This window comes from Saccopteryx leptura, chromosome 8, assembly GCF_036850995.1.
Source record: "Saccopteryx leptura isolate mSacLep1 chromosome 8, mSacLep1_pri_phased_curated, whole genome shotgun sequence".
Taxonomy (NCBI): domain Eukaryota; kingdom Metazoa; phylum Chordata; class Mammalia; order Chiroptera; family Emballonuridae; genus Saccopteryx; species Saccopteryx leptura.
Genome location: NC_089510.1, coordinates 14,295,280 through 14,322,767, shown reverse-complemented (window position 1 = coordinate 14,322,767; position 27,488 = coordinate 14,295,280). Strand labels below are relative to the sequence as shown.

Sequence of the window (27,488 nt, the reverse complement as noted above, 5' to 3'; positions counted from 1 at the left end):
CGCGGCCCCTTTAAATATTCTCCAGTCCGGGAGGAGAGGGAGGAAACTGGGAGCCGCGGGGACGGTGGGGGAAACCCACAAGCAATTGAGCCTGAGAAGAGGCTGCGTGAGAACAGAAACTTCAGACGGGTCTGATCCCGGCGGAGCTCGGGTGTGCCGCGCGGCCGCCGCTCCCACCCTCCGCAGCATCTTCCTCGCCCCTCCACGCCACTCAGGGAGGTTCGGGAGCTGTCTCTTTGCGACTGCCACGAGCCAGGCTGCGGGCAGCCACCCTGAGAAAGTTTGCACTGCAGCGTCCCGGCCGCGCAGAGTTGGGGTGCCTTGCGCGCGCTCCCCTGCGGGCTAGGGGCCGGGGGCGATGCTGATCGCCGCGCGGGGCTGGAGGCGCGGCGGAGGCATGCGTTTGTCCGCGGACCTGCTGCTGTCCCCGGTGCCCTCCCTATCACCCAAGTGATGGGAACAAGGGCCCGCCCAGGCAGCCGCTGTCGCCGCACCACCCCCTCGTTCGCTCCCAGCGCGCGGAGTCACCCAGGCACACCCCCGGCGCCCCGTGCCAGTCCTCCGGAGCTGCCGTCTCTGCCTTGCTGCCTTCGCCGCGAGCGGCCAGCTGTTGACTGGGCTCGCCCGTAGAGGAGGAGCACTTTTTTGGCCTTCCCCGACTCTGTCTCACACCCCAACTTTGCTGCCGCCGCGCCTGCCCTCGCCGCGGCGCTAGGCGCACAGTGTGGGCGCGCACGCCGGGAGGCTCGGCGAGGCGGCGGAGGCAGGAAACCGCACAACTGCTCTTCTGCTTCGGCTCTTTGTTGTTCGCTTTGGACGGTCCTTGGAAGTGACCGAGCTTCCTCGGAAACCCTGGAGCGGGAGAAGGCAAACCTTGGAAGTCGTACTCTGCAAAGTGCTCTGAGATATTGACAAGCGTCCGGAAAGGTCCACAAGTAATTACTCGGAAAACTCCTGGCGGATTGACCCACGTTGCTTATATTAAGCCTTTGTGTGTAGTGTGTGTGGTGTGGATTCATACATTTGGGGACCCCATTTCTGCACCCTCCTCTTGGCATGAGACTGTATGCAGGACCCACCCGAGGACAATGATCGCGGAGCCTGCTCGCTTTTACCTCTTTGGATTAATATGTCTCTGTTCAGGTAACCTCTCGTCGTCTTTCTTCACCCTGCATCCCTCTTGCACGCCCTTTCTCCACTTCTCAAATCAAACCCCAAAGTGCATTTCGGTCACCTCTCCCTTCCAAGGCCGGAGGGGCTCGGTCCCTGTAAGGAGTTCCAGCAAAGCAGTTTCTAGTTCGTACTTCGGGTCGACCCTTTCCCCCCATCCCCCGAGACCCCCCCCAAGCCTCATCGCAGACCTCGGCCTTTAGCCAAGTTCAGGGCACGCCCAGACCACTCTTGGCAAAGGCAGGTCTGAGCTCAAGGGGAGGAGGAGGCAGCGGTTGGCGGTGAGCGAGGGCCCCCAGGTTGAGCCCAAGTGAGTTTCATCCCTCGGTGCTTCCTTTGGGGAGGGAGGTGTGCGCCAGCGATCTTGTGGCCCGGAGACCTGCCTGGATTCCTGAACCTGGTCCTCCAATTCGCCCCTCCTCTTCCGAGCACAACGGGTTATTAGTAGTTGTTTTATGTAACCGAAGTCTGTAATTAAATTCGATTCTGTAGAAACTTCAGGAAATAACTCCTTCTTGCAGTAGGATATAAACTAGCCACTCTGCCTGGCTGGGTTTAGAAGGAAAACAGTTGCTTGCAAGTGGCAAGGGAAAACAGAAGGTTGAATTTAGGATTTGGGGGATAATTAAATAGTACTGAAACACTCCAGATGAAGCGTTGGAAGGATGCTGCAATGGGACCCTTTTGACAAAGGAATGTACACTGTATCTACACTTACAAATAGTTGTTTTACACTCCCCAGAAAACTTTTACTATGAGTGAACAGAGCCACGACTCAACTTTTCTTTCTTCCCTTTTGGTAGATTCTGGTTTCAATCAAGGATCAGATTTCAGGCCTTAAAACACACACACACACACACACACACACACACACACACACACACACTACACCTCAGGGAATTTTTTTATAGTCGAATACTGAGCTTCAAGTTGCATCAGGCCTATAGGTTCAAGTCACTCATTTTGCATGATTATGAAACAGGTTTGAAAGGTTGGTTTTAGCTTTTTTGTGGTCCATGGCTATGCTTTATATTTTGACCAAGGCTTTCACTTAAGTTAATAAAATATGAAAAAGAAAAATGCACCTCAGCTAATCAATAGCAAATAACCCCCTCAAATAATTTCAAGCCCAGGAAATATGCTTCCCCGGGCTAAAGGGAACATTTGCAACTAAACTAAGTAAGAAATCCGTTGAGTTGTTACTCCTTTGAGGCAAACAGCAAACTGAAGTTCCAGCCTTGGATATCTGATCTGGGTCGGAGTGGCTGGATCGATAGATTAAACTAAATCTTGGGGCCGCCTCTTCTTATTTGTAGCTTCTCTTTTCTGTGACAGAGCTTTTCTCTGAGCTTGGAGATCTGAATGATTGAATAGTTCCCCACCTCCACTCCTGACGGTGGATGCAAATCAGCAACATGAAGGTCTGATCTGTCTATTTGTCTCTCTTTGCTCTGTCTCCCCCTAGTTTAATTTACGGCTCCAGATACCTTTGAGATTTTTGTTGATTCACCTTCTCGGTTAAAGTTTATTCACGTGTGTAAAGTGAAGTGTCAGTGTGATAAATGACTGGAGGGGCAGATTACCGAAGATAGGGGGATTAATGGTCATTAGTCACTGTTTGAGTGGAGTTTGTATATGTTGGGACATTTTATCATGGCTGTAGATTAAAGATAGGGTCACGCTAACAGGGATGGTACCTCTGAAAGAAAGCTGGTCCCAGGGTGCCCCTTCTGTCTCCATCTGAAGAAATACCTGAGGGAGGGGGGTGTCCCATCCTTTTAGGTTTAATAATTTGAGTAGCAGTTAGTAGCTGAGATAAATAGATGAGGCATTTATAACCTTAGACCTAAACTGATTTCTGGCTTTGTGTATCTCATTTAATTCTTCATTTAAGCCACTGATGATTTTTTAATAAACCCGCATTTTTCTTTTTTTTTTTTTTCATTTTTCTGAAGCTGGAAACAGGGAGAGACAGTCAGACAGACTCCCGCATGCGCCCGACCGGGATCCACCCGGCACGCCCACCAGGGGCGACGCTCTGCCCACCAGGGGGCGATGCTCTGCCCATCCTGGGCGTCGCCATATTGCGACCAGAGCCACTCTAGCGCCTGGGGCAGAGGCCAAGGAGCCATCCCCAGCGCCCGGGCCATCTTTGCTCCAATGGAGCCTTGGCTGCGGGAGGGGAAGAGAGAGACAGAGAGGAAAGCGCGGCGGAGGGGTGGAGAAGCAAATGGGCGCTTCTCCTGTGTGCCCTGGCCGGGAATCGAACCCGGGTCCTCCGCACGCTAGGCCGACGCTCTACCGCTGAGCCAACCGGCCAGGGCTCCGCATTTTTCTTATAGGTGTGCTTATCTTCCTGTTGGGCCAGGTGGCGGGTCAGAGGTGTCTTTGTGAAGCGCTCTCCTGTTTGAGCTGAAGCTCTCAGTCATTCCTCTAATGACTTTCACCCACGCTGTGAATCTGAACTTGAGGGACCAAATTATTGGGCTGCTGGGGTGATTTCATGGCAGTGTGCTTATTCTAAAGCCACACTCTTGGTTTGAATAAAACTTCACAGGACTCAGAGATGTAGAGTTGGGCGTGCTCAAGACACCTGGTCAGGGAATGAATGAAGTTCTTGAAAGATTGTGTTTCATCTATTGCCTCCAGCATAAGATCACAGTCTATCACTTCTTAATGGAGTGTATTTAAGAGAAATGTGGTGAGCTTACATAAATCAAAGTACGCTGGGGGTAAGGTACCTTCAACAAGATTTAACCTGCGAAAGCATCTATTGGTTGTCAGTTTTTTTTTTTCCTTTCTTTCTTTTTCTTTTCAACATGGCTGCCAATTTCACAGTCTTACAGTTTTCTTCAAACAGATTATAAACTTCATTTTGATGTGTTGATGTCATACTTAACATCAAATGCTGTGCTTAAGCATATGTGTTTGCTTTGGGTAGTCTTTTATTTATGAACCTAATGCTATATACTACATAACTTGGTGTGCTAGGGAACTACAATTTTGAAGAAAAACGGAAATTTCTTTAGAAATACATTTCTAAAGGTGAATTTCTTTAGTGAGTCTGCGTGTCTGAGTTCTTTTCTGGGGATAGCTAGACTTTGGGGGAAGGGAGTGGAATGGGCAGCACTGAAGATAATAATTCGTGTGACCTCTCTGGAAGTGATTCCTTCGTAGCCCTCCTCTCCCCTACTCTGGTTGTGTGGACTGCTTTTACGTGGAAAACGGATTCCATTTCAATTCAAATTTAGGGTAAGATCTGAATGTCTAATAAAGTGGAAGTTCATTTGTGCTACCTTTTTTTCCTCTTTCTTTTTCTCTGTTTTTTCTTTTGAAGGGGAGGGCTTCTTTGTGTTTTGAAGAGGGACTTTTTTTAGGAAAGTTTCACTATGGGAGCCACTTGTCTGGGGCTGTGGTCTCTCTTACTTTCCCCTTCCTCTCTTCCTCCTTTCTTCCTCTCTCTCTCTCTCTCTCAAGATTCTTTGGTAATTCCACACTTTCTGGCTTTTAAATATACTTACCTGACTACTGTGGCTTTGTTGAAAATATACTTATTTCTTGATAATGGGCCCTCTACCACATAAGGAATTTATGATTCCAGTATTTTAGAATAGAAAGTCTAACCTGAATTTTTTTCCTTTGTCTATATTATGACAAATGAAATATTCTTGTGTGAGTTAAAATGGTGCAAAACTCAACCATGGCAGTTGTTTTTCTCTTTATATAGTTTATGTTGAGTAAATATCTAGAGTTCGAAATACTGAGCGGCAGGAGTAAGGTTAGGAGGAAACAGAAAAACAACTTATCACTGGAGAACATAAACAGTGGAGTCTTCATGAGGTGTCAGATTCCCTGTTAAGGAAAGACTCTAAAGTGATGCTTATGCTAATTTCTAGCCCTTTTAAAAATGTTTGCTTCTTAAAACTATAACTGCCTTTGAAGCTTGATTTCTTATAAGAAAATATAAGGAAATCAAAATTGTTACTCAATTGAAAATTAGGTCTAAGGTCATCTATAGCCTAAAGTAAGAAATTTGGTAATAAGAGAGGGGGAGGAAGCGAAACCAGAGCAGCAGTCTAGACAATCGTAGCAGAAATAGAGCCAGAATTGAGCTTGTTTTGAAATGTAGGAAGAGACAGAGTTGAAGTAGAGCAGCCCAGACCTGGGTGTACCCTCTGACCACACACAGCTTGCCAAGCCTCTCTGGAAAATGGAGTTCTAAATATGTGATCAGTATATTTACTCTGTATTCAACAACTATGTAAATTATATAGACATTTTTTAAAACAAAGTATTTTGAAACATTTAAATCTTTTATCTATCTATCTATCTATCTATCTATTTAGATTTTAGTGAGAGGAGGGGAGGAAGAGATAGACTCCCGCATGCGCCTTGACCAGGACTACCCGTTAAGACCATTAAGGGGTGATGCTGTGCCCATCTGGGGCCCTTGCTCTGTCGCACAGGAGAAACCAGTTTTTAGCACCTGAGGCAGAGGCCATGGAGTCATCCTCAGTGCCTGGGGCCAACTCACTGCAATCAGCCATGGCTGAAGTAGTGGAAGAGGAGAGAGAGAGAGTGAAAGTGAGAGTGAGAAAGAGAGAGAGAGAGAGAGAGAGAGAAGCAAGCAGGGGAGGGGTGGAGAAGCCGATGGATGCTTCTCCTGTTTGCTTTGACTGGGAATCAAAACTGGGACTTCCACACGCTGGGCCAACGCTCTACCATTGAGCCAACTGGCCAAGGCCAAAATGTTCAAATCTTTAATGAATCCATAAAATAGTTTTTTGAAGCTACATTTTATAAGACTTTAGAATGTGGACTACCTCCATTTATAGAGGAGTAAAAATTAAGTATGTAGTTATCTTCTATATCATAACTCATTTGCTTAGAGCAGACTAATAAAGTTAAAAGAAGGAAATAATAAATGAGATCAATTTTGTGTTCCTGGATACTATAAGAAACTTTATGATGACATCTATTTCTATGAGGACATGACTATGATATATTGAACACTAACCATTATCTTATTGTTTATAAGAATCCTGTGACATAATGCTGTCTTAGTAAGATATTACCTTATCCTTATTGTATGGTTGTGGAAACAGCATCATCACGAGACAGGTGATGTGGATGAACATGGATATGAACCAAGCTGATTCTAAAAGTCTTAACTACTCTGTACATCTTCAGTTGAAACAGAGAAATGAAGAATTTAAATAAGAAAGCTTAGGGTTCAATCATTACTTATTTTAAAACTTGTCCAAAAAATCCACCTAAATAAGACTGTGGTTTGAACACTTAAGAATTTGAAAGGGAGGCAGTTCTATTCCTGCTGTTAGTAATTGGTCTGTATATTTTTAGATCATCAGGCAAGACAGTTAATTCATTACATCCAGCCTACTCCTACCTAGCCGTGATCACATCTGCACTTTCTGGCATGCTTTTAAAAGCAGAGACTGACCAGAAGCCAAAACAGGGATGCGGATTCACAGAGATTCCACGTTGGGTTTTGGACAATGGATGCCATTCTCATTCATGCGCACTTGAGGAGAGATTGTGCTCTGAGTCCCAAGACAAATGACTGGTACTCATCAGGGAGAGAGAATCGTTTCCCCTGGGGCTGTTCTTCCCCCCTCTGGGCTGGACATGGGCTGGAGGTCATTTAGTAGGAGATGAGCCTTCTGCTTGACTGCTGTTCACAGATGACTCACTTCATGGTTACTGATCATGGAGGGTTGAGAGTTAATACCTGGTTGATCAGCTGGTTGGAAACTGCTTAGGCATAGCCAATAAAGTTGCCATCCTGTGGAGATCAAAAGGCCAGCTCCTCTCTTTACAATTCTGGATTAGCATGGTTTCCTATTCCCCTTCTCCCACCATCTTCAGCCTGTCCCTTCCGTCTTGTTGTTGAAGAAGAGGAAAGAGGAAGAAAAAAGATGATCTGTAATGTATAGGCAGAGAGCTTTGATCTCCTCTTTACCTTTTCCTCTCTCTGTCTCTTTTTAATCATCCAAAGGCTATTTCTCACACCGGAAGGTGTCTTGTTGCCGTCTTCATGGGAGAGCTATCCCATTTTCCTTCAGCCAAAGCAGGCTGCTGCAAATCCTCTTACTTCTGGGGTTTTGTTTGGCTTCCAAACATCTTATGACAATGTTGTTCCACACATAAAACAATATTTTGAACTGCATGACTGTGCATATCTTTCTAACTACACCGAAGGAGAGAAATGCCTCTCTGGTGTTCACAGCAGTCTGTGGCTTAGAACCAGCAAAGGATAGCTGTTTATTTTACTTAATTAGTTTATTTTTTTCTCTAAAGGAGAGTGTATAGATGGTAAGCAATTGTAGAATATGTGCTTGGATCACAGGTTTGATGCTCATAGGCTTAATGCTTGTCACCCAGTTTGATGCTTAAATGAAGCGTTTCAAGCACCATCCGTGGATGCAAGCCTAAGTCAACAGAGCAGTGTGGTTCTGCGTGAAGTGGGAAGACATTCTTTTCGTGTCAAGTAATTGATTTGTATGCAGCATATAGGGAATCCTAGGCTTCCTTTCCTAATAATACAGTCTATTTTGATGCTCTGTATTTTAGAGTGTGTTAGTCTTTAGTAGAAAACTTATTTCAAAGCCCTTCCAGCATTAGCAGCGCATGGTTACACTTTGTCAAATGCTCTTGATTGGATTTCAGAAAGTATGGGCCACCTCTACCTGTGTTCAGCTCATCTGTACATGACCTGAGGGCCAGGAACAGCTTGTCCACAGTCAGCGGTGGAAGGAACATGGCGTCCTTGGAACTTTCCTCTAAAATCATTTGCAAGAACTTCCGTTTGTGAACAGGGACCCAGTTGGTATGCTCAGCTACTCTGTGGAGTCTTCTTTGAATGTGAGGGACAGTAAGCAGTATGTTAAGAATAATAAAATCAAGTCCCCGGCCCAGTGAGAGAGCATTGTTCCAATATGCCAAGGCTGCAGGTTTGATTCCCGGTCAGGGTACACACAAGAATCAACCAGTGAATTCATAAATAAGTGGAACAACAAGTTAATGTTTTTCTCTACCCCTTCCTCTCTCTCTAAAAACCAATTAAAAAAAAAGATTCTGTCTTTGTCTTAAAAACAAAAATCCTATCAGAAAATGTTTAGTCCTAGCTGGGTAAGATCGGCTGGGTAGCTTATGCGGTTAGAGTGTTGTCCCGGTATGCCAGGGTTATGGGTTCGATCCTTGATGAGGGCAAGTGGAACAAGAAATCAAGATTCTCTCTCCTTTCATCTCTCTCTAAAATAAAAATTGTTATAGTTGACGATTTAGTACTTTAAAAATCATTACAGGTGTATGTTTTCTCTTGAGTTCACTTAAAATTTCAGTGAGCCTAACAAATGTTTATATGACCGTAAAATCTTTCTTAGCATAATATATGTGGTCACAATTGATGCACCTTTACGGAAAAGTACTTAAACTTGGTAAACTCACCTGGATGTTAGCAGGAGAAGACATAGAGGCCCGATTTCAGTTTCTCTCTACTAACATGTCTGAGGCCCTTTAATGTCATTCGCAATGGCAGGTAGACTTTGAAAGGAGATTTGGGCCAGAGAATAAGGAAGCAGGCCACAACATGTCTGGCTTAAGGTTATTTGTCATTGCACCTCATCCCATCTAATGAGAAAACTTCTAGTTCGGCTAAAAGTGTCTGCCTGCACTTCCTTTCATATATATACACACACACACACATATATATAATCTCTATATTAGTGTACACTTTTTTGTTTCATAGACCTAAAGCTGATTTTGTTTACTCGGCCCGGATTTACAAGGCCGACTTTATTACTCTGAAACTTCACTAAAATGGCGCTTGCTCATATACATGTAACAGAGTGAGTTAGAGCGCATTTGTACGTGTGAACCTTACACCTCTGGGTAGCTTTAAACAACTGGAGTCGCCTGGTTGGGAAAGTAATTGCAGTGTCTGCAGACTAGTCAATTAGCACGTTGTCCCTGTGAAGCAAAACCGGCTTGCGCAGGCTGAGGAAGGTCAACGTGCCGGTTTCTCGCCGGCATTTTTTGAAGGGAAGGCGAAAGTCTCCGGGAGCTGCTGTCAAGCTGGGAACTAGAACTTGCTTGAATTAATGAACACCGTCACACAGTGCAAAACTTAAAAGTGCAGAAGGAAAGTGAGAGGCGGAGCCTTTATTTGGACACTGTGCAGAGTGGTTGGACAGTTCCTTACAAGACAGTAGCTGTTGCCTGACCAGGCGGTGGCGCAGTGGGTAGAGCATCGGACTAGGACGTGGAGCACCTAGGTTCGAGACCCTGAGGTCGCCAGCTTGAGCTGCGGGCTCATCTGGTTTGAGCAAATCTCATCAGCCTGGACCCAAGGTCGCTGGCTTGAGCAAGGGGTTACTAGGTCTGCTGTAGCCCCACAGTCAAGGCACATATGAGAAAGCAATCAATGAACAATTAAGGTGTCGCAACGAAAAACTAATGATTGATGCTTCTCATCTCTCTCCATTCCTGTCTGTCTGTGACTCTCTCTGTCTCTGTAAAAAAAAAAAAAAAAAAAAAGGCAAAAAAAGACAGTGGCTGTTAATCTCGATGAATCAGGATAGACTAGAAGCGTCATAAGGGCAGGCCTGACAGGACTCGTCAGTGTGGCCCGACAGGACACAAAATTTATTGCCCTATTTGCTCTTTTTCTCTATTAAGTGTCGTTCAATCCTGGGAGCTCATCATTTCCTGGAACCTTATATTTAGAGTCACCTTTTCCCTTTTTTAAATTTGACATATTTGACACAATGTATTAACCCTATGCAATAAATATGTATGTTAAATATATATATAATATGAATATAAATTATATACATAATTCTGAATACATAATGAATGAGGAAAAAGCAAGTGCATTTAATTATATGATGAGTTCATACAGTTATAGGCCCAATGCCACTGAGCCTGAAGGACCATGGGTTAATAATAATAACATCGCTAACAATAGTAATGACAAAGCCTAAAATTTATAACATGTTTACTGTCGACCTGGCATAGTGGTAGCAGGCCTTACCTAAAACCCATATCAGGAATGAATGCACTGCTGTTGTCTTTGTTTAGCATCATGAAAAGTTAGTTTCAGAAAAGTTAAATTCCTTGCGTAGGAGTCAGTCAGCTAGTTGGATGGACCGAGGATTTGAAAACAGCCCATTGGATCCAGGGGTTTTCGCTCTTCACCATTATAGGGACACGCTGCGCTGTCCCTTTCAAGGAGAATGGCTGTAGGTGGAACAGTATAACGTGTGAGGATAGCAAGGCTGAGATGCTTTTCTGTGTGGGAATTAGCTTGTGCTGCCAAGCCGTTGTGGTTCCTTTTTAGCCGTCCGGTTTTTCTGTGCATCTGACTATCTCTTCTTCTCTTCTGCGTGTCCCATGATAACCCACACGAAAAGAGTGCACCCTGGTATTATACACCATAGGACACAGACATGGTCCAGCCTCATGACATGGTTTAGGGGACTTCAGTGCGGTTCAGGTTGTGGAGTAAATTTGAGATAGTAAAAACCAGGTAAGTTTTCTGATAGCTCAACTGTGTAAGTCAGGGGTCCGCAAACTCCGGCCCGCGGGCCACATGTGGCCCCCTGAGGCCATTTATCCGGTCCCTGCCGCACTTCCTGAAGGGGCACCTGTTTCATTGGTGTTCAGTGAGAGGAGCATAGTTCCCATTGAAATACTGGTCAGTTTGTTGATTGAAATTTACTTGTTCTTTATTTTAAATATTGTATTTGTTTCCGTTTTGTTTTTTTACTTTAAAATAGATATGTGCAGTGTGCATAGGGATTTGTTCATAGTTTTTTTTTATAGTCCGGCCCTCCAACAGTCTGAGGGACAGTGAACTGGCCCCCTGTGTAAAAAGTTTGGGGACCCCTGGTGTAAGTGCATACAAATGTCTTTAGATGGAACATACTGTCCCTGGGATCTAACTTTTCCTCGGAAAACAGTGTTGCATTTTTGGTTTTAGAGTTTGAGAATAGATGGTTTACTTCGTGATAAGGTTCTAGAGATAATAAAAACATACCAAGCAGCAAGCAGCCTGGCTAGAATCTGTGATTACTATTCTTTTAAAGGTGTTTTCTTCTCAGATGACAAGTGTTATAAAAAGTACAGAATGTAGCAGCGGTTAACCTGATCCTTCTGAATGAAACCTGCCAGAGTCTATAATAACGACCCAGAACAGGACCGTCATCAATACCCTTTCGGAAGTGACGGAGTTGGTTTTTAATGTGTTATTCTTTTCTTACTCCTTTCAATATATATGTCTGAATAAGACTGTTTTATAATTCCTTAGGTATGGGTTTCCCAGCTGAACTCAGTGGTTATTTCCAAATGTGTAGATAGATGAAAGGTACGTACGTGCACTCCTCTGCACTTGCTTAGGCTTGTGACCACTTTACACAAGGTTCAGTGGAAGTCGGCAGCTTTTCCCCGCTCCTTACGCTGTACCGCTAATCAAAATGGTATCATACCTAAAGCCCTCCTTCATAAGAGACCTGGGGTCTTAGCCTTAAGGCTTTTATTCTTTGCCTCAAAACATACTTCATAACAAGTTTATTTCTATGCATTTATGCCATTTATTTGTGCTTGATAAGTTACTTGTTTTTTCTGAATGGATCTTAATAATATTTTATTCCTCAGAATAGTACTTACTATCAATCTTGATAATAATTAAAACATACTATTAATCAGCTGTCAACTTTTGTTGCGATTAGACACTTCAAAGAGTGTTTCAGGCATCCTGGTAATAGGTAAGAGTTTTTAATACAAGGTGCAGCTTGCGTACACATAGGTCAGAAAGTGGATGTTGGGTCACCTTCCTGCACTGTTGGCACTGTATGAATGAAAGATGTTTTGATAGGGTGGGAGAAGTGAGAGTTGCATTTCGGGAACTGATAGATCAAGGCGATGTACTTGGTCAGGGAAGTCTTCCTAGAATGAGGAGGTTCTGGACTGTCTTGTTAGGTGAGGGGAAGTCTTGGAGATGTGCACCCAAGAGTGGTGATCTGAAAAACTGACCTAATCTGTTTGAAGAGGTAGATTTTACAAACGGCTATATTATAGATATTCACCTAGAACATTGTTGTATTTTAGAGCAGTGGTCCCCAAGACCCGTGCCGCAGACCGGTACCGGTCCATGGGCCATTTGGTACCAGTCCTCAGAGAAAGAATAAATAACTTACATTATTTCCGTCTTATTTATATTTAAGTCTGAACGATGTTTGTTTTTTTTTTTTTAAAAATGACCAGATTCCCTCTGTTACATCCGTCTAAGACTCACTCTTGACGCTTGTCTCGGTCACGTGATATATTTATCCGTCCCACCCTAAAGGCCGGTCCGTGAAAATATTTTCTGACATTAAACCGGTCCGGTCTGTGGTCCAAAAAAGATTGGGGACCACTGTTTTAGAAGATGATACTTAATAATTGCATTCATTCACTTTTTACATTCATTTTTTTTCATTAATGTACTCAATTTTTACCATTCAACAAAGTATTTTTAAAAAGCTTATACTTACCATTTGAGGAATTGATGGTAAATAGTTGATTGCCATATAGGTAATTTACTAGAGGTAGGCATGACTGCTGTGCGTTCCTATGTTAGACCACGAAAAGCTTCCGCCAAAGGGAGAAGAGTTTAGGTACAATAAATGAAAATGTGATGACCTAATTCTTAAGAGATTTAAACTTTTGGGGGGGCATTTTCTCTGAGGATATGGATAGCAGTATGCAGGTAAACAGACTTCAATATGATATTACGTGTAAACCTGTTTCCCCTGCTCTCCAAAGGCTCCTGTGAAACCTGTTGTGAACTGAAATGGCATAAAAGGAAGAAAGAAGCAATTACCTTAGGACTCATCCTACTAACAGATGCGCAAAATCTTTTTTCTCCCCTTTTATTGTATTAAATATATTGGAGTGACATTGGTGGGCTGCTGAAGTAAATGGAGATAAAGCCTAGGTGCCCACAGACACGGTTCACAACCATGGCGCTTGTTTCTGAGATGCTGCGTATAGTTCCCAGAGGAAGGGGCCTGGCAGGACCAGTCCTGATGCTCATAGTCTGTGATGTCTTAGTAATAGCATGCTATAGAGTCAATGCTCAGTGCTACCTTTGCTTTTAGCCTTTTTTTCTTTTTTAAATTTATTTTTTAAGTGAGAAGAGGGGAGATAGAGAGACAGGCTCCTGCATGTGTCCCAACCTGGATCCACCCAGCAACCCCCATCTTGGGCCAGTGTTCTGACTAACCAAGCTATCCTCAGCACCTGGGGCCAACTCTTGAACAAATCGAGTCACTGGCTGCAGGAGGGGAAGAAGGAGAGAACTGGGAGAGGGAGGGAAAGAGAAGCAGATGGTCACTTCTTACATGTGCCCTGACTAGGATTGAAGCTGGAACTCCGTCTGCCGGGCCAGAGCTCTATCCACTGAGCCAACCCACCAGGGCACATCTTTGAGGGAAAATTCTTTTTCAATTTCTTTTTATGAAATCAGATATTAATATAATTTTTTAGTAAAAGTGAAATGGTATAAAACAAACTTCTGAAAAATAAGGGCATGCTAGTATTGATCTTACCCTGTGAGAGAATCCCGTGGACAGTATGTACCTATTTCTGGGCTGCCGATTTCTCTGAGTGCCCAGAACACATAGTCTCCTTCCTGACCTCATTCCCTTTGGCAATAGGAGCCATGTCATAGTATAGAGGATTCTATTTACAGCTTTTATAAAATCTCTTCTCATATTGTTGACAAGCAACTCTATTATCTGTCCTACCAACCTGGGATTTTACATTCCAACGCTACCGCGGTAAACCTGGTACAGTTTCTACATGAAACTTTTTCAACATGTGAAGCCAGTTTGTTCTTTCTAAACTTTTTGATCTCCAGACACCAGATCCCCACTTCCTTTCGGTTTTCATTTTCTTTTATTATGTTGTTTTGTTGTTACTCTTTTTCATATCTATTTTGACAGTGCCCTAAAGTGTAACGTGAAGTTTGAGGAATCTACTTTCTTTTTGATTAAAAATGTACATGACTTTTATCTTTTTCTTAGTCTTTTAATAAATCCCATTTGAAAATGCTCTCAGTGTCTTTGGATGTAATGCTATTTTGGATCATTTAAAAATGAATGGAGAAATTAGATACTTATCTTTCTACCTCAGTCATAGTTCTTGGCTGGGAAGAGAAACAACATAGAATTTGTAAGATTCTGTTTTTCTTCTCTGATCATATTTTCTAATGGTTGAAAACAAATGTCTATACATTTGTTAAGAAGGCTCTGTAATAGTTCTAAGGAATGGTGGGGTAGATGTTGCCATGGAAAATATGGGCCCAATATAGACAGACCTGCTGAGTTTTCAAGAGAAGGCATAAATCCGTGTGTGTGTGTGTGTGTGTGTGTGTGTGTGTGTGTAACAGAGACACAGAGAGAGAGAGGGACAGACAGGAAGAGAGAGATGAGAAGCATCAATTCTTCCTTGTGGCTCCTTAGTTGTTCATTGATTGCTTTTCTCATATGTGCCTTGACCAGGGGGCTACAGCAGAGCGAGTGACCCCTTGCTCAAGCCAGCAACCTTGGGCTGAAGCTGGTGAGCCTTGCTCAAACCAGATGAGCCCACGCTCAAACCAGCGACCTTGGAGTTTAAACCTGGGTCCTCCGCGTCCCAGTCCAATGCTCCATCCCCTGCCCCACTGCCTAGTCAGGCAAATCCATATATTTTTTTAAAGTAAAATCTTCCAACTGCTACATTGGAGCAATTCAATCTATAGTCATAATAATAGTTACAACAACAATAATAATGTCATTGTACCAAATGTGGCCCCCAGTCACTGTTTTGTGGCTGCGGTATTCCACTCTCTATCCCACAGAAGACTGACCTACCTGCTGTGGCTTATTCCTGCCCTGAGGACATTAATGTCTCCTTACTTTCCAAATCTTTAGCATTTTAGAAGCTTTTACTTTTCTGATGTTTGTCCATCCACTGTATTTAACCAGTAACAATACAGTAGGATAATAAGCTTGTTTATTTAGCCAAAAGTTTCTGCCTTCAATGGGAGCTATTTACACTTTACAAATTGTATTTGTTGAGCCAGGTGAAAATGGATGGTTTGACTGTTTATGTTGATTCTGTTGTCCTAAAGCTAACAAACAAAGAAAACAAACCCGCACGCCCTTTGATGAGTGAAGGGTCCCCGATGAACTGAATAAATAAATATGTTCTTGAATAAGAAGAGGAATTATCAACAAAGTCTAAAGTTTTACTGATTGCTATTAAGAGGCACACCACTGCGCTGTATAGAAATTACTGGCTGAGAAAATACATTAAGGGAATCTAAAAAACTATAAATACAGAACAGGGGGGCTGTGGTTGAATTGCAAAGAAGCCTTTACCTTCTGAAAGAATTTATTTGCAGGATCTTTTGTAAAAATCCAGTTCCCTTACTCGTTTTATTATTTGTTTACAGATCATTAGCTATTTGACAAATATTATCAAGAGAGAAGCGTAAACCAAAGGGTCAGTAATCATTGCCAATTAAATATCAACCAGAAATGAAAATAAAGCATCTCTGAAATAATGTGTCCGATGAAGAATATTATATAATTTACAAAATCCTGATTTATGCCCGGTTTTCAAGACAAATCTGAGCATTTCCATGAGGAAACCTTGTGCATAATTCATAAGTGTTTCTAAAATAACAGTTGGAGGATATTTTCAAGCAACATAGACATGGTAGAATTTACTCAGGTGTTGAAAATATACAGCGAAGCTAAATAGATGAAGGAACTTTGGTTAACACTGTTAAAAAAATAAACAAAACGGGTGATTTCTTGCCAAATCAAAGTGAAAGATCTGTGTGTGTAGAAATAATCTATTCGTTATCTTTCACTATAAAGTGCAGGGAATTTCTTTTTGTTGTTGAAGGACTCGTCGCACTGGAGGAATATGGCAGAGCAGAGTCCCATTGGGGATCATTAGGAGCATTAGTCACGTTAGACGTCTATCAGTGGCAGCCCTCCGCATGCTAAATTCTGGAGCCACGGCTCGGAAGTAATATGAAATGCTCACAGGCACAAGGCAGGGAATGATGTCTGAGTGGAAGAAGGTCAAGGCGCGGGCAAGGAATGAGGTCTGAAGCAGTAATGTGCCCTGAGCAAGGAGAGCGGATTCATTTGAAGCTGGAAACCATCACCAGCAAGCATTTCATTGTCCATAGGAGGCATGTTTAAAGATGAGCGCTCTGTGATGTTCTGACAAAATACCAATAGCTCGGCAGTAATCATGGATTCTTCATCACCTGAAAGGGCAGCCGTTATATCTATAGTTGATTCTGAAATTATTTCTCTAGTTGATAACTGCAGCCTTTCATACAATGTAAGAAGAATATATTAGCTGATTTGCCTATGTGGTGTTGATCATTATTGTTCCTGAAACCTGAACTCTATTTCTTCTCCCTTTTTCATTCTACATCAAGACTCTTCATTGTGAAAATTAGAAACATTATATCTGACTTATTTTCTTCTTATTGAGTACTTTGTGTTTTGGATGTATTGGTATTATTGATTTGGTTATTTTGCACATCTGCCTAATTAGGGCTCCCTGCGTATGAACCAACTTCAAATACCCTCTTAACACTCTGGCTTTTCTAATGTTACTAAATGCTCTCTATATTTTATTAAAAGCTACTTTTGTTTGGTAAGTCTCAGTCTAGCCCCATTTCTTTCTTTCCCTGTTTTTCATTCTAATTCCTGTTTGGCCTGATGAATTAATACAGGTGTCTCCTCCTTCAGAAAACCTTAGCTGCCCCTTTCGGGCACTCACTGTAGAAGTGGTGGACTTCTCACCCTGTTTTTAGCACCGGGTACAGAACTGTGACCTTGCCCGTAATCATGCTGTGTTGCATTTACTTACCTCGGTCTCCTTTCTGACTTGACAGTCTCACAAAGGCCATTCAGTGAATTAGTAAGTGATTCAGTACATGAATTTCTTTATTTTCCTCTGACTGCAGTTATATAAGGCATTCTTAATGCTTCCTTTTATACTTGGGTAAAAATTTATCCTTTTAATCAGAAAGAAGAAAAAAATAAAAAACAGAATTGCCAAATATAAACCTTCATCCTGTTGTTTTTTTGAAAGCAAATGTCTTAGAACAACTGGTGTTTCCAAAAACAATAATTTTATCTATCTATCTATCATCTATCTATCTATGTATCTATCATCTATCTACCTATATCTATCTATCTATCTATCTATCTATCTATCTATCTATCTATCTATCTATCATCTATCTACCTCTATCTACCTCTATCTACCTACCTACCTACCTACCTATCTGTCCATTTCTCTGTCTGTCCATCTGGCCAGCCAGCCGTCTGTCTGTCCATCAATCCATCCATTTATCTATCCATATCTATCTTTCTATCTAGTACCTATTATCTATCCATCCATCCATCCATCTATCCATCTATCATCTATCTATCTACCTACCTACTATCTACCTACCTATCCATCTATTTATCTATATCTATCATCTATCTATCTATCTATCTATCTATCTATCTATCTATCTATCTATCTATCTACTTTTTTAAACTAGATCCTACAAAATGGGATAAATAGGATTTTGGATGTCTGCCTTTGCTTGGAGTTTGTCGATTTCCGTATGATTGTTTTGTAGACTGACTGTAGTAGATCTTGGGGGAAAACTGACTTGCATTCACACATGGTATTTGCTGCTGGCTTTGAAACTGCCACTGTGTAGCTGCTCACCATGCCTTGAGTGAGTCAGTTTCTTGTCTGTAGCATGCTGAAATTGAAACAGTTGGTGTTTGGGCCACTTTCGGAATAAAATGTTGTAGTTTTTAACCTAGGCACAACATGATGAGCTGGCACAACAGTCTGAGACTTTTCTAGTCAGTGTATCTTTTCATAAAAGAGTGCAGTGATTGTAAAGGAATGGGTTTCAGAATTCAAATGCCTGGGTCTGGCATCTGCCCTCACTGATAGCTGTCCATGCACCTTAGTAGGTTATCTGAGTTTTCTCTTTCCTTTGGTACCTACTTCATAGGGTCGTGGTGAAGGTTAAATGAGTTAATATGTCCAAAATATTTAAAACAGTGTTTAATGTGTGTAATATCTATTTAAGTGTGAATCGGTACATTCGTTGCTTGGTGTAGGCCTTGATTTACCAACCCTAAATATAAAAGTTATCCCTACAGAGAATCCAAAACTTAAGTCCTCTTATCAGAGATTAGGGGGGAAAAAAAAAGAACACCACCAAGAGACTAAATCAGAAGTGTGAATGTTGTCAAAAGAAAATGTAGGATTAATTTGACAGGTTGGAGACAGATTTCTGGGCAGATTGCCATGCCAATGTGTTAGCCATTTCTGTTTGAATAAAGCAAAATATATTATTGCTTATGTTGTACAAAAATGCCAACAGTTACAATTATATCAGGTTGCTTTCCCCTTCAATTAAAAAAAAAATGTTAATGCCCCTAAGAGGATTAAGAGATTTGCAATTTACTGTGAATTATATTAATAAGATTATAGATCCTTTTCCACTTGTAGTTCAGCGTTTCAGCATGTGGGTGTGGACATTTTCATTCGGAGTGTGGGGCGCAGACCCTGGGAAGTGTCAGCCACGGAGAAGAACGGGCTGCTTTGGGTCCCGGAGTAATACGGTGGTCCAACTGGGAGAGGCAGTTCGCAGGGAAGGCAGAGAGGCACTGGTAACAAATTTCACACGTGAAATAGGGTCTCCGAATCCAGAAGCACTGTAGCTAGCTCCCCATTTTACTGTTCATGTCTTTCCTTCAAGAAACCAAAAAAAAAAAAAAAAATCAAATTAGAGTATTAATACTGTGGTCAAGAACTGGAGTTTTGGATGAGTCAAGGACATCGATGAATCACTGACACAGAAACGGAGTTTTAGATGAGTCATTGACGTTGGGAAATTCAGTGCCATTTGCAAGATAATACTGTCGATAAGATTTCAGCCCCTAAAGCAATTCATTTATGTGATAAATCCCATTCTGTGTGTCAGTCTGTATGCTCTAATCTTGACGCCATCACTAGCTGTTCTGCAGTGTACCCAGGATCTTTTTGTTGTTGTTGTTGTTGTATTTTTCTGAAGCTGGAAACGGGGAGAGACAGTCACACAGACTCCCGCATGTGCCCGACGAGGATCCACCCGGCACGCCCACCAGGGGGCGACGCTCTGCCCCTACGAGGCCTCGCTCTGTTGTGACCAGAGCCACTCTAGCACCTGGGGCAGAGGCCAAGGAGCCATCCCCAGCGCCCGGGCCATCTTTGCTCCAATGGAGCCTTGGCTGCGGAAGGGGAACAGAGAGACAGAGAGGAAGGAGAGGGGGTGCGGTGGAGAAGCAGATGGGCGCCTCTCCTGTGTGCCCCGGCAGGGAATCGAACCCGGGACTTCTGCACGCCAGGCCGACGCTCTACCACCGAGCCAACTGGCCAGGACCAGGATCTTTTTTTTTAAACAAAAAAGTCAGGTATGATGAGGCATGCAGACACAGAAGTGACCATCGTGAAGGAAGAAGTTCTCACAGGTCCCAAGAAACAGGAGGCACAGGGTACGACACCGGGCCACACAGGAGGCTTTGGGCTGTTTTGGGGGCAGAAAGAGGGAAGGGAGGCCTGGGTAAAAGCTTTATTGTAGTTTTTCTGGCAAGGAATACATGAGGCAAGCTGTGAAAGCTGAGCCGGTTTAGGATTGGATAGTTTCAATAATTGCCTGGGGGTATGGGCCATGGGGTGGTCCCAGCTGTCCAGAACCGGGGGTCATGAGGGCAGAGGAACGCTGTCTGTGGGAGTGGAAGAGTCAGATAGATGAGCTCGGCTGGCTTGTATTTGAAAAGCCAGCTCTTGTGCCGATGTTCACCGTCTCCAGGAACTTCCTGGCCCTGGGGGAGGTGGTCTCTGTCGGTCAGCCAGGCTTCAGGTGCCCAAGCATCAAGAATACACAAGCCTGACCAGGCAGTGGCGCAGTGGATAGAGCATCGGACTGGGATGCGGAAGACCCAGGTTCGAGACCCCAAGATTGCCAGCTTGAGTGCGGGCTCATCTGGTTTGAGCAAAACTCACCAGCTTGGACCCAAGGTCGCTGGCTCAAGCAAGGGGTTACTTGGTCTGCTGTAGCCCCACGGTCAAGGCACATATGAGAAAGCAATCAATGAACAACTAAAGTGTTGCCACAAAAAACTGATGATTGATGCTTCTCATCTCTCTCCGTTCCTGTCTGTCCGTCCCTATCTGTCCCTCTCTCTGACTCTCTCTCTGTCTCTGTTAAAAAAAAAAAAAAAAAAAAAAAGAATACACAAGAATTTAGAACTACAATATATTGTCAGACTGTTAGGAAACCATGTAGACTTGGTTGTCTGACTTAGGTTTTCTAAGCCTTAGTTGCCTAATCTGTAACTTGGGGGTTACTAGTTGTATCTACCTTGAAGAGAGTTTTGAGGTTAAATGGAAAAGAAAAATAGTCATTATGTTTCTCATAAGAATATTCAGTAAGTAGAAATCTGAAGTCAAAATAAGTGATATAGAAATTAATTCAAGTTTCAAACCAATACTGGGTTGTTGAGCCCTAATGTGTGTGTGTGTGTGTGTGTGTGTGTGTGTGTGTGTGTTTAGTAAATGAGGTAAAATTGTCTGTATCTTGATAGGACAAATTGTAAATAAAGTGCTTTTTAGATTATCCAATAAAGACATCATTTCAGTTTCACTATAGCTCAAATTTCTGTATAGAACTTTTACTTTCAAATCTTAACACACATATATCTTATACACATTATTTTGTCTCTTCATACGAATATATTTCCAGGAAAGCAGTAGAATATTGGAGTACCGGTACTAACACTAAATGAGTAATAATTAGTAACACTGATATCAGGGGTCCCTTGAAGGGGGCAGAGTTGTAGACTCGAGGTTTCCTGGACAAAGGAGCAGCCTGTTTGGTGATGTGGCTACCGGTTTGCCTGGGACACATCCACCTTTATGTTGTTTGTACTTAATCTCTGCGTATTCGTCACTGCTGCTGGCTTGTCTTGTGCCCCTGGTCACCTTCTCCCGGGGGCTTCCTCACCTTCCTTACTCACAGATGCTCTTATGGGCACTGTGTCCTCTTATTGAAAGCGTAATCTCAGATGCAGGACTCATTTGCTTCCATCATTATTTAAATTCTGATTTTTACAATTGTTTCTCTTCTCTTTGATGAATGGACCATGGCTGTTTTATAGAATTAAGTACCTCCAGTACTTATCACACACTTAGCATGTAGTGCTCAGTAATATTTGTTGAGTGGACAGAGTTAACATTTAAAAAAAATAAAGTGGCCCTGGCCAGCTAGCCCAGTAGATAGTGTTGGGCCCGGTGTGCAGATGTCCTGGGTTTGATCCTTCATCAGGGCACACAGGAGAAGCAACCATCTGCTTCTCTTTCCTTCCCTCTCCGCATTTTCTCTCCATTCCTCTCCCACATCCAGTAGCTTGATTGGTCCGAGTGTTGGCCCTGGGTGCTGAGAATAGCTCAGTTGGTCTGAGCATCGGTGCCTGATGGGGTGGATCCTTTTCAGGGTGCATGCAGGAGTCTGTTTCTCTATCTCCCCTCTTCTCACTTAAAAAAAAAAAGTGTATCTAATGCAAAAATAAATCTTCCCACAGACAAAGGATAAAGAGGACTAGGTTGTTTGATACATTAACTATCCTTCATGTTGATTATTTCTTCCATGAGTGAAATAGTAATGAAGGTGTTACCAGTGAAACGGTGAGACCTCAATTCTTGTCTGCATTCAGTCAGGAGACGAAGTGCGGCCAGCAGAGGAAGAGTTTATGGACCATGCGGGAATACGATCAGAAGGGCCTGAACGGGCAAAGGAAAGGGGCCTTGGAGACAGGTTCAGGGGTTAGCCCGGGATGAGCTGTTCTCTGGTTGCGAGTCTTGTGGGATCCCTTAGAATTTACTAGAAAGAGAGGCGAGGAAACCGCACCTGGGAGGAAAAAGAAGGAGGAGGAGGGGGGAGAGGGAAGGGGGAGGAAGAGCAGAGGGTGCCGGGTGGGGCCTCTGCCCTAAGGGTTTTAAAGGATGGAGATTTTAGGGGAGGATCTCAGCAGAATATTCATCGCCTCCACAGGTGTGTCCTTTAAGGGTCCTGGTCTGCACTGATTGGTCAGTGCCATGGGCGTCATTAGTCTGTGCAGCTGCTTCTGAGTTCAGCTGTGACATTGCTTGTGAGGTTTTGCAGGTTTTCTGGGCCCGGGGCTGACACACAACTGAGCCCTAGATGTATTTGATGTGGGTTAGAACTTCCTTGTCCTGAGGCCTTAATGCTTAAGGGCTATTTTCTAGATCCCCTTTACACTCCCCTGCGAAGGGGCTCTAACCGGCAGGACTAGCACTAGGCTAGTGGGGGAAAGGTTACCCTGACGGTGAGGTCCTTGTTTTCCCAGTTTTGTCCCTTGCATGTCACCTGGGGCTCTCCACCCTGGTGACTTCTGTCCCTTGCTCTGCTCCTGTCTAACTGCCTTCCACTGACTCACAGTGTTTAGTTTTGCCTTGAATTTTGCTAGGGAGGGAGATTTAAATGTTTCTCTGAAGACGGCACGGTGATGAACTCTGTATTGGAGATTGTATAGAAACATCTAAGGAATTCAAGAACCTCAAGTTATTAAAAAAGAAAATGTTTTAAATTACTTGACACCTTATTGAGACTGAAGGGAAACCCAAACTCATTCATAAAGGAGTAAGCATAAAAGATACAGTGCAGTTTTCTCCTATTCTTGAGGATATTTGCCATTTGAAATAAATTTGACTATACCTGCTCTAGGTGAGAGACTTCTGGGCATTGGTGGTATGAAGACAAATTTAGTTATGGTCCCTACATTCAAAGTTCACATTGTCCAATAATTGAGGAAGATACATGGACAATTAGAATATGGTGAAAAAATATATATGGTAACAGAAGTACAAGAGAGGAAAGTGTGCTTCCTTACTATGGTTAGAGAATATTTAAAAGATAGTTAAGTATTGGAGAATATCCATTCTTCTCCCTATTTGCCCAGCAAACTAAACAGAAGAAACACAAATAGACAAAGAGAAGGAAAATCCTATGGGACGTTGGAGAAACCAGAAATAGTTGGGAATCACTTACGGATCAGATGTCTAAGAGATTAAACCTGTGGTCAGAATGTGCAAGTTCCCCTGTACTGGGTACACTGAATTTCATTATGTGACAGAGAAAAACCATGAAAAGTTTTTTAGGTAGGGAAGAGCCTGCTCACTTGGCTGAGAGAGAAAGATCTCTCTACCATTGTCATGGAAGATAGGACAATCAATTAGAAGACTTAGAAGGCTATTAAAATAATAAACGGAAAAGATGATGAATAAATATTTATAGGATGGAAATGAAACCACGGGGACAGGTCAAGAGTTTTTGGATGTGAGAATAAATGAATCAGAATTGATAAGTTTATGCAAGATGGAAAGATGTCACATGACTCTGGGATGACCCCCCCCAGGGAATAAGAACTTTAATAATAAGGGAGGACTTTTATGGAGAGCGAAAACACTATGACTGGTTCTTTGGTCTATTGAGTTTATTTTGCCAGAGGGTCGACCAGATGATCATTCTACACAGAATACCTGAGAATGCTATGCCTGAAATACTATCCCTGAAATGCTAAAAAAAAAAATTTGCATATGGATTTTAAGGGAATTATTTACTTCAGAAACACAGTTCTTAGAAGAAACCTTAGTAGAATTGGTAAGAGAAGTTTCTCCACTGAAATGCTTGAGGGTGAAAGGGGAGACGGCGATTTCAGAAGTAGAGCAAGTTTTTCTTGCCTGTTTTTGTTATTATTACTATTTAAATTACAACAATGTGAGCCTCTGCGTAAGATTAGAGGGATTTGTTCGAAAAGAAGGGAAAATGAAAGGAAATGTCTGTTTCTGAGTCTGGTTCAGATGAATTCACCTCAATTTTGAACAAGTTGACTTCTTGGTAAGTGCATGGCCATTTCAGTATGCACTATTGATTTAGAAAAATCACTGTGTCTGGAGTAGATGCAAGTTACAACTTAATTCCACGATTATTTGCTAAGTAATCACTATATAATGTTTCTGGGATAAACACTGAAAAAATATAACCAAGATTCAGACCGAGCCCTAGCCCAAGGGACACCAGGTTGCCTGAGCACTGACATATGATCTTAGACAGGTTTGGCTGTTCTCGTTTATAAGCTTTTCTCGTTTGGAAATCAAAGTGTTAATTCATAATCCCGCTATGTAGGTTCAGAGAGACGTCCTGGAAACAAGTGTGACAAAAGCAGGTAATGAAGGAAGACGGTCTAGGGCAGGCCTGTAGTGAGGCAATTGAATGAAGAAATGAGAGGCTCCCAGAATCTCAGAGTGGGAAGCAAACAACGAGGTCTGGTCCAATGTACACTAAGCTAGACGTTCATTATGTCCACATTGGAGGGCCCTAATGTGTGTGCCTCCTCTCCTTTCCAAAGAAGCCACCCACACACTACTTACTCTTTCCAAATTCTCAAGACTCGTCATTTCAAGTGCTGTTTATTCCCTCCTACCCCTTTGCCTAATTAGTACTCAGCACAGCTGAGGCAGGGCAGGCCTCTCGTCTAGGACAGCTTGTACTGCAGCCTCTACCGGCCGCCAGGGCTTCAGGTCCAGGTGAACTGGCCCTTGTATGCGCCGTTCCCGTAGTCTGTGCATGCCCCTGCTATAGCACTGCGTGGATTCTGCCGTGTCGGGCTTTGATCTGTCTGTTTCCATTGTCCGATCTGGAATAATTTGAGGGTGAGGAGAATGTTTTCTTCATCTGCCTGTGCCTAGGACCACCCAGCGCAGCGTCTTGTAATTCAACCTGAGTGCTTCCTTCTTGGGGGTGACCGTTTGGAGACATAGCCAGTGTGAAGTATAAAATGAACTACTGCTGCCAGGTTTAGTTCTTTACTCACTGAAGGCGTGGGAAGGACCAGGCGCTGCGCGAGGTGCGGGTCACAATCACACCAACAACAGAGGTTTCATACGGGTTCTTTATGTAACTTACGTGCCCGCTGTTAGAGGAAACATTTAATACTTTAGGGAAAAAAAGTACTCACACTGATATTCAGGAACATGTTTAAAATAATTCCCTACCTCCCCCTAAAACGAATTGTGGGGTGGCTATTACAAATTTGGCGTAAGGGAAAGAGAAAAACACCCTATATCGGAGTTTCTTCAGCTCGGCACTCATGCCATTGGGGTCGGGTTATCCTTCCTTGTGGAGACTGTCCTGTGTATTTGTAAGGTGTTCAGCAACATCCTTGACCTGTATCACTACGTTCCAGTAGCAGTTCCCCAGTTGTAACGGGAAAAGAAGTCTCCAGACATTGCCAAGCCTCTTAGGGGGAAAATGCCTCTTTTTGAGAACCGCTTCCTTACATCTGCATGAAGATACTCTTCAAAAAGACTCCATCTGGTGGAATTACATGAGGGTACCTTAATAGCCACTTGCATGTTAACTCACATCTATGGAAACCGTATATCAATACATATACAAATGCATATACACACACAAACACACACACATACATATATAGTGTATATATATGTGCAGGTGTGTGTGCACACAAACAATATTTTTTCTTTATTCCTGCACAAAAATATTGTAGATATTTAGTGAACCAACAGCAGTCTGGCTGCCAATACGGTTTTATGAAGTAATGAACCTTGAAAGTCAGGCGTGTGTGTGTGTGTCTGTCTGTCTTACTGGCCCAGTTTGGCTTATCGTGTTGATATCTATTGGGAGTGGGGTTTTGACTACATCAGGAAAGCCATTGTTACAGACGAAATTCGCCAGTGTGAATTGGTCACATCCACTTCCATGAAGATGATAATACTTTAAGAAAAATCCAGCAGGATGCTGTGGCTGTGACGGGTAGAGAGGATTTCCAGTAGATATCAGAGTTAGGGAAAGCTTTGAGGAGCAGATAGTTGAGCTGAGATTTAAGGGCTCAGAATGAATGCCAAAAACCATGGGGAGAAGAAGTGAGTGCTAAGCTTAGTGACTTAGGAACAGAAGAGCAGTTTGGCCAAGTATGATGACAGAGGGGAGATCGTTGTAACATGTGGTCACCCAATAGCCTCCTGCGCCGGTCGGCAGAGGTATATGGTTTATTTCACGTTGTTTTAAGAATTTTAGGCGGCGTTTAAAAATTGAGGCACATAAAAATCCAGATGTCTAGCTACTCTTGAAAAACTAAATGGTCTGGTAACTGTAGATTCTCCCGGGCATGTGGAAGCTGCCCTGGCAGCTGGGCTGAAGCCTCTCCTCTAGGCAGCTTCCCTCCGCCGTGGTGCTGGTGCTCTCTGCACATGCGTCTACACCCAGGGCCTGTTGCCCGGCCTCGGTTCCCCTGGTGACTCACTACATGTCACTTTTCATGCTCTAATTTAGGAACTTGAAAGGCATAATAAGGAATTTTTTTTATTTCAAGTGAATTTAGATGGTATTTAACACAAGAAGACCATGTTCTGCTTTAAAAAACTGTCAAGATGGGCCCTGGCCGGTTGGCTCAGTGGTAGAGCGTTGGCCTGGCATGCAGGAGTCCCAGGTTTGATTCCCGGCCAGGGCACACAGGAGAAGCACCCATCTGCTTCTCCACCCCTCCCCCTCTCCTTCCTCTCTGTCTCTCTCTTCCCTTCCCGCAGCCAAGGCTCCACTGGAGCAAAGTTGGCCTGGGCGCTGAGGATGGCTCTATGGCCTCTGCCTCAGGTACTAGAATGGCTCTGGTTGCAACAGAGCAAAGGCCCAGATGGGCAGAGCATCGCCCCCTGGTGGGCGTGCTGGGTGGATCCCGGTCGGGCGCATGCGGGAGTCTGACTGCCTCCCCGTTTCCAACTTAAGAAAAATACAAAACAAAACAAAACAAAACAAAAAACTGTCAAGATGACTAGCATGCTGTGGACAAATGGAATACAGAAACAAGAATAGAAATGCAGAGAATTAGGAGGATGCTACAGAAAGGGATTAATGGAGGCGTGATCTGGGGGAGCGCCAGGGAAACGGAGAGAAGGGGTCTAGGGTGTGTGTTGCATCTTTCCATGTGCACGGTTCATGCTGACAGGAATGACCAGCCCTGGAAACGAGGCCGCACGGCAATGAGACTTGTTCTACAGGGCCGTTCTCACGGAAGGTAGAGATGGTCTTGGCGATGAACTTGCCCTGTGTGGAAAGCGATGGTAGTTAGGGAGAGGAAAGATTATCA

The 27,488-nt window shown here is 43.3% G+C and overlaps 1 protein-coding gene across 6 annotated transcripts in view; it reads left to right on the top strand.

The window, feature by feature from the left end:
• The window catches only part of ROBO1 (roundabout guidance receptor 1), a 1,145,453-nt gene that overhangs the window by 708,917 nt on the left and 409,048 nt on the right, over positions 1-27,488 (top strand). Inside the window, exon 1 of one of the 6 annotated variants that reach the window (XM_066346774.1) lies at positions 75-1,143. The exons of the other annotated variants lie outside the window; for them this stretch is intronic. Within the exon in view, the coding sequence (XP_066202871.1) occupies positions 1,089-1,143 (55 nt within the window). The 5' untranslated portion in view covers positions 75-1,088. Of the gene's footprint in view, positions 1-74; positions 1,144-27,488 lie in introns of those variants that run through there. 6 annotated transcript variants of the gene reach the window in all.